This window comes from Penicillium canescens (assembly GCF_028828765.1).
Source record: "Penicillium canescens strain IBT 15451 chromosome Unknown utg000004l_segment0_segment0, whole genome shotgun sequence".
Taxonomy (NCBI): Eukaryota; Fungi; Ascomycota; class Eurotiomycetes; order Eurotiales; family Aspergillaceae; genus Penicillium; species Penicillium canescens.
The window spans coordinates 5,184,202-5,202,195 of record NW_026703966.1 but is presented as its reverse complement, the minus strand read 5'-3'; the positions used below and the strand labels follow the sequence as shown (position 1 = coordinate 5,202,195).

At 47.7% G+C, this 17,994-nt stretch overlaps 7 protein-coding genes across 7 annotated transcripts; 4 read left to right on the top strand and 3 right to left on the bottom strand.

Annotated features, from left to right (window-relative positions):
* Window positions 1-709: 709 nt before the first annotated feature.
* On the bottom strand, window positions 710-1,637 carry N7446_007313 (DUF2841 domain-containing protein; the record flags this gene model as incomplete). The annotated part of the gene is made up of 3 exons (XM_058516059.1): window positions 710-1,020; window positions 1,067-1,252; window positions 1,307-1,637. 3 exons carry the CDS (start codon window positions 1,635-1,637, stop codon window positions 710-712), a joined length of 828 nt encoding a protein of 275 aa, XP_058373237.1.
* An 8,203-nt stretch (window positions 1,638-9,840) lies between these two features.
* Window positions 9,841-10,327, top strand: N7446_007312 (uncharacterized protein; the record flags this gene model as incomplete). The annotated part of the gene is made up of 3 exons (XM_058516058.1): window positions 9,841-9,873; window positions 9,933-10,013; window positions 10,058-10,327. The coding sequence occupies 3 exons, from the start codon at window positions 9,841-9,843 to the stop codon at window positions 10,325-10,327; spliced, it is 384 nt and encodes a 127-aa protein (XP_058373236.1).
* A 159-nt stretch (window positions 10,328-10,486) lies between these two features.
* Window positions 10,487-11,427, bottom strand: N7446_007311 (uncharacterized protein; the record flags this gene model as incomplete). The annotated part of the gene is made up of 2 exons (XM_058516057.1): window positions 10,487-11,126; window positions 11,312-11,427. The coding sequence occupies 2 exons, from the start codon at window positions 11,425-11,427 to the stop codon at window positions 10,487-10,489; spliced, it is 756 nt and encodes a 251-aa protein (XP_058373235.1).
* Window positions 11,428-11,529: 102 nt separating this feature from the next.
* On the top strand, window positions 11,530-11,914 carry N7446_007310 (uncharacterized protein; the record flags this gene model as incomplete). The annotated part of the gene is made up of 2 exons (XM_058516056.1): window positions 11,530-11,584; window positions 11,694-11,914. 2 exons carry the CDS (start codon window positions 11,530-11,532, stop codon window positions 11,912-11,914), a joined length of 276 nt encoding a protein of 91 aa, XP_058373234.1.
* A 1,246-nt stretch (window positions 11,915-13,160) lies between these two features.
* N7446_007309 (Zn(II)2Cys6 transcription factor domain-containing protein) lies at window positions 13,161-14,349 on the top strand (the record flags this gene model as incomplete). The annotated part of the gene is made up of 4 exons (XM_058516055.1): window positions 13,161-13,567; window positions 13,619-13,760; window positions 13,818-14,204; window positions 14,320-14,349. 4 exons carry the CDS (start codon window positions 13,161-13,163, stop codon window positions 14,347-14,349), a joined length of 966 nt encoding a protein of 321 aa, XP_058373233.1.
* Window positions 14,350-14,764: 415 nt separating this feature from the next.
* On the top strand, window positions 14,765-15,676 carry N7446_007308 (fungal specific transcription factor domain-containing protein; the record flags this gene model as incomplete). Its single annotated transcript, XM_058516054.1, has 1 exon — window positions 14,765-15,676. The coding sequence occupies one exon, from the start codon at window positions 14,765-14,767 to the stop codon at window positions 15,674-15,676; it is 912 nt and encodes a 303-aa protein (XP_058373232.1).
* Window positions 15,677-16,452: 776 nt separating this feature from the next.
* N7446_007307 (P-loop nucleotide/nucleoside kinase family protein) lies at window positions 16,453-17,009 on the bottom strand (the record flags this gene model as incomplete). Its single annotated transcript, XM_058516053.1, has 2 exons — window positions 16,453-16,835; window positions 16,901-17,009. 2 exons carry the CDS (start codon window positions 17,007-17,009, stop codon window positions 16,453-16,455), a joined length of 492 nt encoding a protein of 163 aa, XP_058373231.1.
* Window positions 17,010-17,994: the final 985 nt, after the last annotated feature.

Sequence of the window (17,994 nt, the reverse complement as noted above, 5' to 3'; positions counted from 1 at the left end):
TTGTACACCCCTCGCTAGATACTTATTCTAAAGAATGTGGCGGTTGACCATGATCCGTGCCTAGAGAGTGAGTGCGACTGTCGATGACTTTCCCCAACCTTAGTGTTACGGGCCTACTAACACCAATCAGTTGCGGGGCTGCGACTAACTTATGGGCCACCGAGGGTCAACAGATATATCTGTTATCATAGCACGTGCAGTCTGTACTCTGGTACCCCGGATTCAGGGAAGAAGGAGACTATGATCATCCCCGGTGAACAGGGAGCATGATCCACCCTGAGAAGGACCCCACTTTCGGACATTATCCTATCTATATGTGGTTCTGCAGGATTGAACCTCGGCAGTGAAAAGGCCACTTCCGGGATTCGCTGTTTCATTGAATACCAAGCATAAAATAAATGCCGGCCGAAGCTTTGAAAATCACTTCCGTTTTGTGCTCCCTATTGTTGAAGATACATCGACTATCGCTACCGACCGACAAGGATCTCTAACATCAGTGCCGCGCACATCCCTCCAGGCCCTGGTTGAATCCGTCAACGTTCACTGACTCTTTATCTGTTTCAATTATAGGCCGGGCTTTGGTTGGGAGATGTTCTAGTCGATGACCTAGTATTTCTCGCGAAGGGTCCGTCAAATAGGACTGATAGGCCAGTTCACTAAGAAAGTCATGCTCCATATACACAGAGCCTAGATTAGAGAGGTAGCTTGTCTAAGACTGATTGCCGTACTCGAAATCTGAAGGGAATACAGACGTGGAAGTTGAAACAGACTGAGGACTAGCGAAGGACATCTGGTGAGGAGACCATGTTGTTTCGCTATCGGGCGCACCAGAACCGAGTGGCACAATGTGTGAAACCTCTCTAATTGGCCCGCTGAGCAGGAGAGGATCTTGAGGTATCGGCTGTGCTTCAGACATCTGGCTGCGTGGAGAGCGTCTTACGCCAATGGGATTTTGAAAGATGGCAAGTTCCAAGTCGTTTGGCACGTTGTCGCGCGAAATCGAAACTCTTGTGTTCACGTCTGCAAATAATCAGAATAAGCTCCATGGGTAGGGACACATACATACTGATAGAACCATCGAGAAGTTTCTCTTCCTTCTCTCGCACATAGTATAGTTCATCAAGTAGATTTATTCGATCGGTTGGATATATCTGTCGTCGTATGCTCTCATCTGCCGCTCTCAATCTGCGCGCAGTAACTCCGTGGCTGGCGCGTAATTCACAGAGAATATGAACGAGAAGCTCGATTCGTTCTAGATCGATAGTCAAAGTACGTCGTTATGAGCAGCGAGAAAGAAATTACTCACCAGCTTTGTACAGATGATCTGGCTCTCGATGTCTCACTTCAAGCGGCCACCAGGGCGGTTTAGCCTCATCTGAACTGCATTGGTATGTTATCCCTGCGAAGTTCTTTCGGCCATTGTAGGGAAATTTGACCTGTTTCCGCGGCTCGACAAGCCTGACATACACTTTTGCAAGAACTCTGCAATTCCGCTGTTGTAGATTTTCGAAAACCTTTCCGTAGTACTGACGAAGAACGCTTGCGTTCCCAAGAGATATCATAACATTCCTGGAATTTAGCACGGTATCTGCTATTTGTGGTGTAACCTCATCTGGCGAAGATACACTGGTTCTCATATATTGATGGACTAGCTCTTCAGGCCACTCGACTGGCAATCCATGAGATGCTGGGGCTATTAGGCTAGCGATATGAGCCTGAGTATTTAGTAGCCCCGCGGTTTGAAGGTTATAGGTTTGTTTGGGTTGGGCAGTTCCACGACTTAGCAGCCCGTGAGGCGGCGTTGCCTGTACACCTATTCCAAATTCTTCGGGTTAGTCTAACAAACAAGATGCAGTCAGGGATTTCACCAACATTGAATCTTATCGGGACTACCTTCGAATGCCGAGACCGCTTGTAGAAATCGGGTTGTGACTTCTGGTGACAGGATGCGGTCACGATTTTTGGAGATGGAAGTCGAAATATTATGGCGGATATTACCTGCTTGGTCAATATAAATAACTGCAAAATGAGGAAAGGCCCCCTCATCACAGTTTTGTAACGACGGGGATGCTAATTAAAACCATATCAGCCCGTGTTCACAAATGCCGCTTAGGACGAATGATAGTCTGGGTTTCCTTAGGAATTGCCACTCAAATCCTTCGGACGAGCGCTCGCAATAGGAGTCTTACTGGCTGTCAGATTTAACGGGGAGGGAAGCTTAGAATCAACGATGATCACATCCGAAGAATTTGTAGTCAGCGACATTTGCATGGTCGATTGGACAAGCAGGGCGCTTAAATGGTGGATATTTTTGTGTGAAAGGAAAAGCAGGAGATGAAGGGATTTATAGAGAGGCGTCTTTATAATCCGGCCAGTCAATAATTGGTCTAACAATCGTAGGTATCATTGAAAAATCAATGTTGCCACGGAAGCCGACATTTGCAGCAGAGCGGGGGTATCCTAGCGGGAAGCGTTATCTGGCTTAGCGGTCACTCTAATTTTGACGTATGCGACTGTCAGAATTGCTCCCCACATACCCATGTTGAGGTTCATGCGCCGAACCATGGCCTTGGCGGATGCCTTGAGATTCGGGGCTCCACCTTAGAACGACGAAATCCAACAATTATGGAAATACCATCTGAGCCTTAATATGTCTCTGTGCACTGAGCGGGCAGATGAAGTAGTTCCGGCCTAGCCAGATGACAGCTTGGTGATATTTTATGAAAATGATTCGCCGAGGACCAGAGCAAGGCAATCCTTAGAGTAATCGAAACGTTGTCAAGCTCCAGCGCACTCGGAGTGCAGATCACTTCAGAACAAAAGTACTGGTCCCCCAACCAAAAATGCTGTGTCATAATAGCCTGTCAACGATCGGTGAATCAGCAAGGTTTCGTATGTAGCAATGGATCATCACTAAACAGATGTTTCTCCCTCAGTCTGCCCGTCCGTCTGTTCCATACATTCAAAAATTCGGTCTACCACTGACATGCTCAAGTCTCTCACATTTGAAATCGCTATATTTGAAATGGACAAAATGTACACGATGTGTCATTTGGCCATCATATCGCTTGGACTGCAGGTCCCAGTCGTGCTTGTCTCTTTTTTCCTGTCAACCATTTGCTGCAGAGAATGAACCCCTGACTTCCAAGTTCGGCCAAAAGTCCCGACCACTAACGACGCGCAGCAGGACATAAGCAAATAGCGCATCTTTGATACGAGAGCAAAATGGTCATTGCGCAGGCTTCCCCTCGCTTGTCATGAAGTTCTCCATCACATTTGCGTTCTTTCTAATACAGCTGTAGTTCCTCTTTGGGTGTGGATCTACAAGTCTCACCTCGGCAAATGTCTTACAACTGGTCTGGGTTCTGCATTTGGCTACGCAGCAGTTCGAAAAAAAAAAAAAAAAAAAAAAAAAAAAAAAAAGAGGAAAAAGAAAACTCTGATCAAGGTAGCAAAATAAAATAGAATAAAATACATAGCCACAAACGTGGTGATCAATGGCCGGTCCTATTACAAAGGATAATATCTGCGTCTATGGGCAGATGGTTTTACCCAGTGACTTGAAAGCTTGAAAGTTAGTTACAGGGATTGAAAAGAAAAGCACAAATTACTAGTAGGCGTAAAAGCGCGGTTGAGTCTACGGTACTGGAGATATTGGTGTCCTGGGTGGTGAGTGGCCAGGCTTCGCTGCTTGAGTGGGTGGGGTAATCACCCGTTCTGCTGGCCAAGCAGAGATGCAGGCAGGGCTAAGCCGCTCTTTCTTGCTTTCAGCTCCTTGAAAGTTTGCCTATTTTGGTAATTTCTTTGCCCAAACTCATGATCGAGTGCATGACTGCGCAGGGGGCTACTTAACCGACCATAGTCGAGTGTCTGAGTGATGGTAACATTTTGGCCCTCATGAAAATTCACCTGACTCCCATTTCGAGACTCATAGTTCATATCGACGTGGTATATGTATCTTCGGGACAGGCTTATGCTTGACAGCTGCGGTCTGATGTCTTGATACACTTTGTTTATCTCATGCTTGAGCCCCAATTTAGGTGTAGCCGATATCTTGCTCAACATGTGGGGGTTTCTATTAGAAACGCTCAAATGATCCACTTTTTTATCGCCTGCAGAAGGCACTTCTCTCAAACGAGCATCAACCCCTCCCGAAGTTCTGGCTAATCCGGCAGGAAAGCCCATGCTAGTGCAAGCTGGATCATATCAGTACACATCACCTTGACGAGGGGGATTAAACTCACCATAAATAAAGGAGCAATTATCCAATTTAGGAAGATGCTGGGCCCGATTTGAATCCAGACCCCTCGCTTTCGGAATGCATGGTGCAAATATTCGTGCCGTACCTTGCAAAGAATAGGATACATCATGACCAAGAGACCGATTGCTGGCACCGGTTAGCCAGGCCTGACAAATTTACAGTTCACGCGCACATACCGATTGGAATGGAAACCCTAACGAATTCCCCTTGTTGCAAGGCAGGGCCCGTATTATCGACAAAGTTGCCTAGGATAATTCCAACGACCATGGCAAGGAAGAACCATAAGGCGAGAAAAAGATCTAATCAGCCAAGGCCTTGAAGGCTGATTGCTTGGATGTAGTCTCTTTCCGTTTTCGCTTTCGACATCCTCGGCAGTGGGAATTGGCGGTTGGCTATCCAGTATTAGATCATGATTGCGATTTCTCCGACAGGTGCAGACCCGTCCGAAGAGTTGGGGCGGCCATATCTAGCTCCAAATAAAGTATGATTAGTTGCCGATAACAGGATAGCTGTCGGGCCGGCGAAACGCGGAAAAGGAACACCGTTCATCTGCAGCATTGTGGAAGTCACAAATGGAGCGGATGGCAGCACTGGCTGCCCTGGCTCGGGGTGGGTAGACTGGAGCATCGGCGGATCTTGTCTGAGCCTATGAGCTGGTCGGTCAGTGTTGTCTGATGCAGGGCGTCGCCTGGAGGCTGACGACGTCTGACGCTGGCCCCGATGTGCAATGGCTGATGGAGAAGTCATTCTGGAACCATGTGGCACTCGCGCCTGGTTGTGGACGGCTGCTTCGTACCACTGCTGACCAAGTTGGTCGGCCTGCCGTTGCCGGTGCCATCTCGCGTAGAGGACGTCTTTGGCGACATCACAGAGTTTCGGCTGCAACGATGACAAGTCCAATGGCTCTTTGGCGAGAGTGGTCAACTTTTGATGGCCGATCTTGGTGTCTTCAACTTTGATCGACTTCCTGCATAGTCGCCTTTCTTGGTGCTGCCGCAACGGGAGCCAGGACCGCCATTGGGCCTGACCACAATCTCACAAACAAGGTACGGATTCCAAGGCAGCATAGTAGTTATTGAGTGGTCGTCAAAGGCAGAAAATGATTCGGATTGTGGTGGTGTAGGGCCATCACTGCGGCGTTCCCTCGCCAGCTTCTTATGCCATCGCCGTGGGCTCCTTACCTACATGGTTGCGTGGCTGCTGGCATGGAACGCTTCCTTGAAACAGTCGGTACGTCGAGGAATGCATTGACACGCAGTATGCGCCGTATACGGCCGAACAGTGTCCTGCGTGAAGGCATATCATTCCAGACCACTGCTGCAATCAGCTGCACTTGTGACTGTCCATCGCGGTGACCAGGGAGTGGCGAACAGACTGGCTACTGCGGTGAGCAGCAACGTCGACATATGCTGGGTGAAATTCTGGGTTGCCTATGGAATTCGGAAGTGCGTGATAGGTTATCATCCACTCTTATCGCGCTAGATGAAAGTGGGTACCAAGATAGATTCGGTTTCCAGTCTATCGACATAACCAGGAACTGATTTGGCGTTCCCGGGAGCTAGACTCCAGAGATTGTTCAACGCCGCCCAAACATTCTTGTCAAGGCTTTGATGCTGCCATGTGATTGCTACGCCTCAGCGGAGTGACGGGTTACACTTCTAGCTGACCACAGAATTTAGCTGAGGCGAGATATATAAGGGCGTCCAACTTACAGACCTCACCCTCATTTACATTTCTTTTACTCCCTAGCTCAAATCCTGTACAATCATGGTCTGTTTCAATTCGTTCTTACCGAGTCTACCGATGAGCTAATACATTACAGCCAAACATCAGAGAGCTGCCCAACGAGCTTTTGCTGTGGAGTGTGTCGTATTTGGACGGTAGTGCATTATTTGCCCTCGCAAAATCAAGCAAAGACTTTGATTTTAAACTGCAGCGCAGCATCTGGAAACACAATATCAAATTTCAGAACAGCAATCTGTTGCACCTGGCCGTCAAATACGAGAACGTTGGTCTTGCGGAGGCTTTGCTCCAGCACAACGCCAACATCAATGCATTTTACCGAGGCAAAACCCCTTTAATGAGGGCGCTCAAATACTCTTCCGCTTCTGTGGGGGACCTCTTGCTCAGTCGTGGAGACCTAGACATCAACATTCAAAATCAAGCGCGGGAGAGCGCCCTGTGGTAAGCCGTCCGCTACGGAAATCTTTCCGCCGTCAAGAGCGTCTTAAATCGACCCTGGGGGGAGGGTTACGGTATGCCAAGATCACACAAACTACTGGTGGACCGAGGCACCGGTATATCGAGTTGAGGGTGGGAAATGATAGTGAATAGTTGGCCTCCACCAATTTAGTGATCAATATTTCCAGCCTCACAATGATTTCTTTTGGTTTTGTCTGAACACTACATCAACTAATCGCGAGAGGATGTACACAACACGATGCAAAAATGTGCACATTCTGAAAATGTACAGTAATCTCACGACGACGTGTTTCGGATCCAAACTCCTCACCAAAAATACCAAAAGTGATGCGTTCTATGGTCTATTAAGTTCAAGAAATAAGGGCCCTAAAATAAGAAATTTGAGGGGCAGATTGGCATTTAGTTGAGCCAAGCCACTGGATGAATGTTGCCATGATATTTGAACTAATGTGGAAGGTATTGGGACTAAGTTGGAAAGGAATTGAAATGAACAATAAAAATAGTAGCCGTGCTCAGGCCACCACGGGTTGCGGCTATAGTCAGATATTTATTCCTTGGAAGGCGGCGAGTGAAGGGAGGAGGTTGAGACTCTCTCGTAGACATTAATCCGACTGCAAAACCGACCTGCATCGGTCTCGGCAGTCGGTCGGTATAGCCGTCAGGGGCTGTGGCTGACGTGTTTTTGATAGGTGGTGATAGATGGTTCTTGGATCAGGAGTACATCCAGGTCCTGGCTCCGGTGGTCGTTGATGAGCGCTACCATCCTCGGTCCCGACTTCATGATGTTCAACTGTAGCACGCATAGATTTGTCTCTAACATTGGGAGTTAGAGGTTGCCGGCGTTAGGCTCTGACGATCGCTGGGGGTGTCACCACCGCAGTTGAGGCATCGGGCTCTTACACCCCTGGTGGAGGGGGAGGGGAATACTTCCCGCTCGTGTTGACCAGGGCAATGTCCACATCGGGGTGTTTCCTGACCACGTTAGGTGTCCAAATCGCTGGCAACGAAAGCAGCTTTTTCTTTTAATTCGCAGCGTTCCACACTGCCGATATATCTCTGGCCAACAAGGAGACCGTTGTTCAGCATGTAACTGGCTCCTTCCGCGGTGTCAAACCAGATGCCAAGGAGATGAGGAGATGCGAACTTTCCCAACGCTTTATCCTCCTTCTTGAGCCACGCCACCTCCTTGATCCCGGATCCTCGCTCGAGCAGTTCATTCTCTTTCATAATATTCTCGATCGTCTGTGCATTTGCGTTTGCGTTTGCTGGGTAAAGTCCTCTGTCGGGGTACCGTGTGCCAGGACGCCGAACCACGGCTTGACAAGTTTCGTGTTGTTTCCTAGCTCGTACAGCCATTCGCTGTTTATGCGGGCCGTTTCCGCCAATTCTAGGTTCTTGAATCGGAACACATATCCGGTTTTAGTGATGCCAGCCCCGGCCACCCATTTGGGCGTCTTGTGCGGCCGATGCGCTCAGCAGCGACGTACGGATGTGGATGGTCGCGGTCTCCGTTGGGAGACATCGCCCAAACATGTTTTGTCCGCCGTTACCAGTGTCTCTTGGATCCACAAAGGAGGCCTGCGTGTTAATTCGGACGCAGTTCTGATCCTTGTCCGGGCGTTGATGGTTCGGTTAAGGGGCGGGTGGCTCGCTGCTACCACGGCCCACGATTTTGCCATGTGTCGACGAGAACGCATCAATTTTCCGCCCGCAAGGCTCGAACTTCCTCATTAAGTTTCTCGTTTCGCTTATGGAGGACGATCCGGCCGTGCTTCACTTCTAGCAATTCGTTTTCAGTGGATTGGATGAGCTCGGTTTGGTAGACGTTCGTTTTTTTAAGCCGACGATCAGACGCCAGATTTCCCGAGTCGTGATGCGTCCATTGTTGTCTCCGGTGCTCGTGATCTCGGCGTTCGCACGAGCTACGGTAGTGTGGCCGTCGCTAAGCCGAGCCTGCCTTCTGGCCCGAGGAGCAGTGGCCGAATCAAGGTTTTCCAACGCGTCGGCCGTTGTCATTCCTCGCGCGGTTGTGCGAGGTGGAACCCGCATGTGGGCCGCCATCCTTTCCGCTAGGTACACAAAAATAAGATTTCGCGATGTGCAGCGTGTTGTCCGCCGAAACGATACAGTATCTGTCTCGTTATAGTTCAGTGATAAACCAGTTCACGTTCTACATTCTTCTCTCAGCTCTCGCTCCCACCGCCAAGGCACTATGTAGCTCGAAATTGGGTACATCAAAGTACTTTGACTTTCGTACTTTACGTGACCGTGAACCGCCCTATGGCCTCGTCGCCAGCCCCTGAAATGGAAATAGCTGAAGTAAACCTACGGGTGGATGTTTGCTTTAAGAATGCCGGGATATCTGGTAGAAACTGATTGCGAGGCTGGAATTCACTAAGAATATGCGTGTCTATATCGCCCTACTATTATCATTTCTGAGAATACCTCTTTTCCCAGGAATCCATTGGAAACAAGCTTGTCCTCTTCTTGACACCGGGGCGCAGTAGAGTAGCTGCGGCATCTGATTGCGCTTGGTATGGTGAGAGCATAAAGCAATGAAGAACGAGCACGCAGAGGGTGATGGTTTTCTCGTTAAGGGAAAACTGAAGCTATCTGGAAGCTATTTATACAAAAGGCAGCGTGCTTGGTTACTCGGGGCACGAAACCTAGCAATTTCCGACTATGTGTCTCCGTTTGTCTCGGCTGGCAATGCGCTACTCACTTAGTTGCAGAATCCCATTAAAATATGAGTGGACGAACCCGAAAGAGGTGAGAAGTTGAAGAGCAATCTTTTACTCTTATACGGTAAGAAGTCTGGCGCCGAGATGGACGCGAATAAAAACTGTCTTATTAATATTCAGTATAAACGTAAATATTTGCATAGACACTAAGCGAATGTGCCGCCGGGCTGAGCTAGGCACTCACCGACGCGCTTTACTTGGTCTAAGCAAGCAGTCTCAAAGTATTGTGAGGACCAAACACAAGATTACTGGAGATTGGCTATAGTACGTGTATGTCAAGCCCAACAGTTCAATGTGGCTGAAGGCGGAAAGTAAGATGTGGCGGAAAGGAAATGCTGGGGGCTGGTAATTGAAGGAGTTTATTAACCAAATTGCATGGGAGAGAAAGAGAGTGGAGTAAACAAGCTGGTCAGCCGATTCTAAGCAACACATTAATTTACAATTTACTTACTTCACATGGCTGTGTTTAAGGCCTTGCTAGGGGCATTTGGAGTGCAAGAGGGGAAACTCAAACGGATTACTACCACGTGACAGAATAATAACATCATAGACCTTTGCCCAGGAATTCATAAGTATTGCAGGTCAGGTAGAAATTCCATCAGGTACTTGGAGCGCCCTTCTAGACTACCTCTCAGAATGCAATCAGGGGGCAAGGAACCATATCCCGAAGTAGGGCTCCTCCACACCCGGCTTACCCTGAAGCAAGGGTGCTAATAATATTTGCTCAGCCATTGTCTGAAAGTGAGAAACGTCACTTGAGCAAGTACAGAAAGCGGCCGCGTGGAGGCTTACTCGGTCAAAAATCCAAGGTACTTAAGATGTGATTTATTGTGAGCGTGCTGACACTCGGAAGGAACGGACGTACTTTGACTCCGGCGACTTTGCTCTTTCCGCCGCTCATCGAGTGACCGATCTCGGCGCTATTCAAACAGGCAGAGCGCATCCCCATCGTGAAAATATTTCGCGCCCTTCCCCTATCCCAGCTGCCAGTAACGTTGACAAGAAAGTCAAAGAGAATTTGCATAGGAGGGATGCAAGTTCCCAAAAAAATCCTCTCCATCGGCAAACGAATGAAGACTCGTTTGTGGAGGGACAGGACAATATCTTCTCTTTCGAAGATTGAAACCAAATCTTCGGAGCGATATAAATCAAAATGTATTTCAGCACAATAGCATGAGCAGCACTACAGCCAAATATGTACAATTCCTTCATTGTGAGAGACGTGACATTTGTGGCTCTTTCTCTAGTTTTGCCGGAGATGCAGGACTCCTTCCACAATCGTCTAAAGGAAGAAACCGTCGTTCTCCTCGATGAGCCCGTGAGGTGATTTGAGTTCAGTGGACGGTAGCTCTGTGATGGTTTGTCCCTGGCTCTTTTCATAAAATAGACCGCTGTCCATAAAGAAATAATACTCTCCAGTGGGGCGAGAAACGTCATCGAATGACTCACATCCCCCGACGGAATTCTGGAAGAGAGAGCTTTCACCATAGGCTTCGTCGTGTGTGATCGTCGAACCTATAGCGATGCACTGCCGAACTTCAATGTCAAAGTGGACCGTTGGGCGATTTGGTGGCGGAAACTGGGGCCAGATACTCCTGGACCACTCCATTGTGTAGCGGACTGCGGACGCGGCCAGGCGCGATAGCGGGTATTGTGGACAGGACAATCTGAACCGTGCCCAAGCGCCACCAGTTTTGAGAACGTCTTTTTCAAGGACAAGTGGTCCATTTGTCGGGCATTCAGGGCCAAGTTGTGTACAGGATGCGAAGAAGAGCTGTGTCGTTCGTTTCAGCGCTGGTCTGATGGCTGATCGCAACCGTGAGCATTCGCAGGATATTTGGGCTGCTGCCGCGTGAGCCTTAGCTGACGACTCAATGGACTTCCACGGGCCATAGAGCCAAGTAATGTCGCTATCCTTCTCCCTAACAACCAAATTGTTAAAATTGGCAAGGCTTCGCGCAGTCCGATCAAATCAGTATTGACTAACCAACTTACACAGTCGGGTGACACAGTGTCCAGCTGATGTTGGTACTTCGTCCATGTCCTCCATAGTGCATTCTCAAGTCTGGTGCTGTTCTTCAAGGCTTTTTTCTCCCTAAGCACATACCTCCTTGTCGCCCAAATATCCTCTTCTCTCCATACGTTCGAAAGGTAATCGACGTTGATCACCGGCTCTTCTTCCAGGGCATTGTCATCGCAGAAAAGTTTTAACGTGGGCTTCATAGGAAGCAACAAAGCTCTCTAGATAGGGTGGCTAGAGGGAAACAAGAGAGAGAGGGCAGGTGATTGCAAAACAAACGCAGACGGTACATCCTTCAACAGACAATGTATGAGCGCCGCCAAGCTCAGGTTTTGGACTGGTCGCTGAGCTACCCGGATGGTGAGTCTAGCAGTATTCTTGGTCACCCCTCAATACCTTTAAGGTGGTACGTTCTAGCATAATTCAACACGAGAAAGGAGGAACGGATTTGCTGTATTGCTGTTTTCAGCTCCCAAGTTGTTGGGTCCGGGCAAGTTTGTTTTCGGAGCTCTGCTGCACGGTGCACCTAGTGTTCAATATCATTCCCACGATGTGACGCAGGATACGAATGCAGACATTCTGAAGAATCATAACCGCAGCGAATGGACCGTAGCGCGCAGATCATATTACAGATTCTTAACCCTTCGCTCTTCCCGTAGAGCTTGGCATGGTGCTAACCAAAAACGGTAGCCCTGAATCCTGTGGAAAGTAGTATAGAAAGAAGGCCAATTACTGTAGAGAGAAAGACTAGGGTTACGGATATCTGACAGACCATGACTCTTTGAAAATAACTATTAGCTCATAAAAGAGAAGGTGCGCCCATGTGGTATTTGGCTGTTTTCTTGCATGCAGCGTACTGCCGAGCATCATATTCGTCTGTCCAGTGCAACGATCACATTCCGACAGGTATGTTGCTTCTTCAGATTGCGAGACAGGTTTGGCATTCTCTTCCTTGTATGTAGGCTCTTCATATTCAATATCTGTTTGCTGATGGATAGGATCATTCTTGCTGGACTGGTCATGCTCTTACATCAAGCTTATAGCCCTCATACTGTCCGGCTTCTTGAGGCATTTAGCCACATCTCTGAGATATCCTTATTCAAGCCCACTGTGAATCACGCACATCGGAGCTCTTTCTCTTGTACAGGATGGATCGGAATCAGTTTCACCACGGAGAATCTTTCTCGAACCCTATTCCGAAACACGCTAATCCATTTCTGAATTTGGCGCAGTTTCAAGCATCGAATCGTATTGAAAGGTTCTGTCATGTGACAAAATGTCCTATAACTTACTTGTAATACTTTTGCCAAGAATACCGTCGTTCTCACAGCCCCTTAGCTCGCTTGTTGGCTACATCCCTCGACTTGTCCTCAATCTCTGGGCAGCTGTGTCCATTAAAGTTATAACGTTAGCCCCTTCGAATTAGTGCGTGTTAAAAAGATCTGATATAGAAGATCGTTTGGGAGACTTCAAAATCTGAAGCAGAAATATACGTGAACATATAATATTCAACTGTCTAGCTTAATAGTTTTTATATCAGGGGTTTCATGATCTTGAGATTAATTTTGCTGTTAAATCTCTTGAAGCTGATGCTAGCTTAGCATGTTTCCCAATGAAATAATTCGTTAATCATGTAGCCCGGAAACTAGTTGCTCTATCCGCGGAGAGCGGAGACTTCTTGTAAGCAAGGGGGCCTGATTTTACTAGTCCGGCGAAACCTTCCAGCCAATGATACAACATATATCGACGACAGCTAAGATACCTTTTAGCAAAGCACCTATACACATAAAGCGCCCCATGCAATCGATCCCAGGGTTTCAGAAGACTTGTCAACGTCGCTCTTAGCTGCTGCTTGTAGACCCTCCAGCTCTGCCACTCTGCCATCCTTCCTTCAACTTCCGACAAAGTTGGCCTTGACCGCCGCTTTGTTTGCACCATGAACTGGCGATCGCAGGCCGACTTTTGGGCTCCCGATGACTTCCAGTTCGGCATTCCAGCAGATGAGGCGACCCTATTCCCTTCGAACTTGCCCGGGTTCGATAATGTCTCATTTCAATTGCCGGAACCCGCGTCCAGCTCGACCGAACCCCCAATTTCTCGAGAAGCCAACGGAGGGGAAAATTCGATGCAGCTGAATGTGTTGGAGCCGCGGCTTCCGAAAGTCCCAATACCCCGAGCCACAAACAAAATAAACGCCGTCACGCCTGGCCGAGCGAAACAGGCGTGCCGGTCTTGCCGACAACAGAAGGCGAAGTGTAGTGGTCACAGGCCTGAATGTCGTAGATGCGAAGAGAATTCCTTTCCCTGCGTCTATGAAGATCGCACACGGTTCAAGATGACCAAGTATGTCAATTTACACAGCACCTGAATGCCAGTCTAACCAGAAGTTCTCAGACAACTCGACAATCTTGCAAACCAAGTTCAAACCTACGAATCTCTTTTACGAGAAATCTATCCCAAGCTTGGCTTTGAAGTTGCCAACAGCGTTGATCATGTTTTCGGCTCCAAATTTCGTGATCATCGCCCCCTGGACAAAGTCAATTCAAATTCCCGCATCTACAGGAGGAGAATTTCTAACAATGATTGAATATAGGATATCCTTTCATCATCCAAACATCCAGCTCACGTATTTCATGAAACTGATTACCATGATGGCTCCGACGCGTCTTTTCCCGCCGTTGTTGCTGACTGCACCACTGAAGATTACAATCAGAAGAGGGAAAACCAGGCGATGGAATATGTGGGAGACCACTCAGTGATGAAGTGGCTGTACGGACTGAAGTGTCATCTTAATGATACTAACCGAAACTCTAATGTCCAAGACGATTCTTACGATAATTTTGTCCGAGGCGAACTTTCTTCTATGGACTATTATTTGGATGACGTGAAGCTTCAGTTCCCAGAGGATGTGGACATCTCTCGACGGCCCTCACAAGCAATTGCCGACCACCTTATTTCGGCTTATTTTGGCGTTACGCATGTATACTTCCCCTTCATCAGAAAAGAAACGTTTTTAAGTCAGTATCGATCATTTTATTCTGATCAAACAGCAAAACCAGGGAGAAGATGGTTGGCTATCTTCAATATGATTCTAGCTGTCGCAGCAGGGCAGCCTTGTGCGATGAGTAAGGAAAGTCTACCTGAGTTCCCAGAAAATCAGAAAGGCAACGCACATAACACTTTTTTTGGACGTGGATGGAGTTTGGCCTTGGCCGACTCTCTGTTGGAACCTTCAAATCTTCAACAGGTGCAGGTGGAGGCGTTGGCATCCCTCTATCTGCTTTCCGCTGGCCATGCAAAAAGGTTAGTTTTTTGGATCCTGTCTATGCCGGTTGTTATTATGGATGGTGTCTTAGAAATTTGTACAGGGCATGGAAGCTTTGTGGCGTTGCAATCAGGTCAGCTGTAATGATGGGACTCTATTTTCGCTCTGAGAGTAATACGATATCGCCAATATCTAAACAAAGTCGGTGTCAACTGTGGTGGGCGCTACAGATGCTAGATACTAAGTTGTGTGCAACGATTGGCCGGCCGTTGAGCATGGACATGGTTTTCTTTACTACTCCTGCACCATCGCCGTATGGCAACATGGACCCTTCCGAAGAAAGGTCGACACCGGTGGACTTTCGTATGACAAGTGCAGATCCATTAGCAAGCGGCGAGTTTTTGCAGAGTTCTCATCCTACATTATTTGGAAGGCCGACGTATCAGGCGCTTCCCTTGCAGCGCATTTCGCGTGCGGAAATCAGAGGGGAGCCCAACCCGCAGAAAGCAGTGGGCAAGCTCACGACTACCTGCTCCCTACGCTTCGTTTATGCTATTCAGCTAAACCATATCATGAGACGAGCTATTATTGGAATCTACACGACAAGCGCCCTGAAGTCACGGCAGCATTTGGAATCTGTCATACGTTCCCTAAACAGCTCCGCTGACCACTGGCTGTCCGTTCTTCCTTCCACATGCCGCTTTTTGAGAACAGAAGCGGCGGATTCGCTTGATTGTCATCGCACGAGTCTCGCCTTTACTTTCTATTGCACCAAAATTCTGATTCTACAACCGTGTCTGCACATTGTTACATATCAATCCTCCGACAAGAATCTCCCGAACTCTTTTTGTGCTTCTATGGCGGCTTTGTGCGTACGAATGGCGAAAGAAACAATTGATATCTTCCCTGATGAGCCAGATACAGCTTGGCTCTCCACGTCGTGTCCGGGGTGGTGCGCTCTACATTATCTCATGCAGTCCACGGCCATTCTTATGATTGCACTACTCGAAGGAACGCAAATAATCACGACCGATACACTCAATGTCCAGTTTAAGGTGCATAAAGCTGTGCGATGGTTGAGGGCGATGTCTGCTAGGGATCCCGTAGCGCAGAAAGCGAGAAATCTCTGCCAGGATATTCTTGCTAACCACACCATGTTCGGTTCCTCTGACTTGCCTGAAGGCTGATGGGTACTGTAACTGCGTTGGTTATGCCACGTTTATCTCCAATTGAAGCACATCGTTACTGTATTGCCACGAATGATAGTGTTGACATAATTAAATACAGGATGGATCGAAATTAGTTTCACCACTTTGCTCTCATAGAATCTTTCTCGAACCCTATTCCGACACACGCTAATCTAGTTCAGGATTAACTCTGATTCAACTACTGAATCGTATTGAAAGTATCCCTCACGTGATAGGAAGCTCTTTAAATTACCTGTAATACTCTTTCAGAAACTACTAGCATCTCACAGGCCCTGGGCTCACTCGTTAACGACCCTGCTTGCTCTCGTTCTCTTGTCAGCGATGCTCACTGGAACGGACAAATCGATCCCCTTGAGTACTGTCTAACAAGTCAATCTATGATAGAAAATATTATTTTGGCAATAAATATAGGGAACAGTAATTACTATACAGTTATATTCTCCATCAGGTTTATGTTTAATCTCTCTCTTCATCACCCACAGCCCACTTCAATCGCACTAGGACATCTGTCTGATACCCTTGCATTCGTTAATATACATTGAATGATTCGGCGTAAATTACAATAATAACATTACTTGGCAACCTAGGTCTGGCTCTTGTGGTCATGAACGAACGCAGTAGATCATATCTCATTTCGCTGCTCTATTTTATACATCGATTCCCGTATTTAAGTCCTCATTGAAGACGTAAGATAACTCCAGCCTCCCCAATCGGTTTCTCGAAGCCGGCAATGAAGCTCTCGAAAATCTCATTTGTCACAAAAAAGCCGAGTCGCCATCTTTAACAGTCAACTGGTTCCTCGCCCTGACCCGCCGCCGCAACTCATCAATACCGACATCAAGATATGCAAGCACAGATCGCCCCCCAAACTCTTCGACTAGGTGCTTCCATTCCTCTCTAGCTTTCTTAAATGCGAAAGAAAAATCTAGGATTACATCTTGAGAGCCCTGTCGAAGGATCCGCGCTAGTTCATTTCGGAGGGCGCTCTCGGCCTCCTCTTGATAGTTGTTGTATTGATCTTCTGGGTAATCGATACTGTAGAGCCCGTGCTCAGTATATATGTAAGAGTCGATTGAAAGCCTTTTGAAAGAGGGGTGATTGTGTATCACCCATTTAGAAAGCGATGACTTTCCCGACCCTGTTAACAATGTCCCTATCAGTTATCCACACCAAAGCTGGCCGCCCAATTTTGCATTCTCTTACCTGCCATACCACAAGTCATCAGAACAACAGGTCGAGGGTCACTGTTTGTCCGGCTTAGAAAAGGGCTGAGCGATTCGGGCGTATCAAAGCTGAGCGAAGAATCTGCCATTTTATGAGATTAAAAAAATCACATTTACACTCGCCTTTTCACTTTCTCGATTATGGGAGCAGCAATACGTAACGTGGTGGCTATGTCTCCAGCGAGCTCGGGGGAGGAGGAGTGTTAGATATATATTCGGTGAGTCATCATGAGTCATCCGCAAATCAATGAGTAGCCTCGTTTGACTCAGACTTGCGACGTAAGGGTGTCACTCATGCAGGATAATGGAAAGCTCCACCATGACCGTGCTTCCGGCGCCACAGTATTAGAACGTTGACAGATTGCGCCCCGGAGGCCATACAAGCTTTATACGGAAGCTAATTTTATGCTGTTATTTACAACTGCACTGGAATACTGCCAAGAAAGGGGTTCAGGGGCAGAGTAACCGTAATAGGTATAGCGTGTTTCGAAAGAGGGTTCGAGAGAGAAATGCTGTGTGCAAGTGGTGAAACTGATTTCGATCCATCCTGTAAATGCGCCTCGTTTATAGTTCATGAGAAGGGCCCGATGTGGTTCTGAGCTGAAGAAGGGGCGCCCCCTCAGGTTCAATATCAGGTAACTACGCGGCGCTAAGAATGGATATTGAACCAAGATTGGCGGGCAATTCATCGAGCATACTGATAGTCCTGTTTGGCTGGGATTAGCATGTTTCCAGGAATTGAGTCCATCCGAGCCAGAACCCTCAAATAAGTGCAGCTTGTGATAAATTAGCCAGCTCCGGCCAGATAAAAAGCAAGCTTGGACACTATAGTTTCGAAAGCCTGCTCTATTGGCTGTTTTCATCGCGCGAGTAGGCAATATGGGATCCCATTTTATTGTTGCTATGGCGAAACTAGTGTATGCTACCAGCCTAGTAATCATCTCAATTTGACGCGGCCCGCTCAATAATTGATCTGCGCTAAGGCCTTGGCTGTGGGGCCAGAAAAGAGTGACGAAGAGTGTATTTGTCAAGCCGATTTCGAGAACGACTGTATCCACTCGTTCATAATACCTG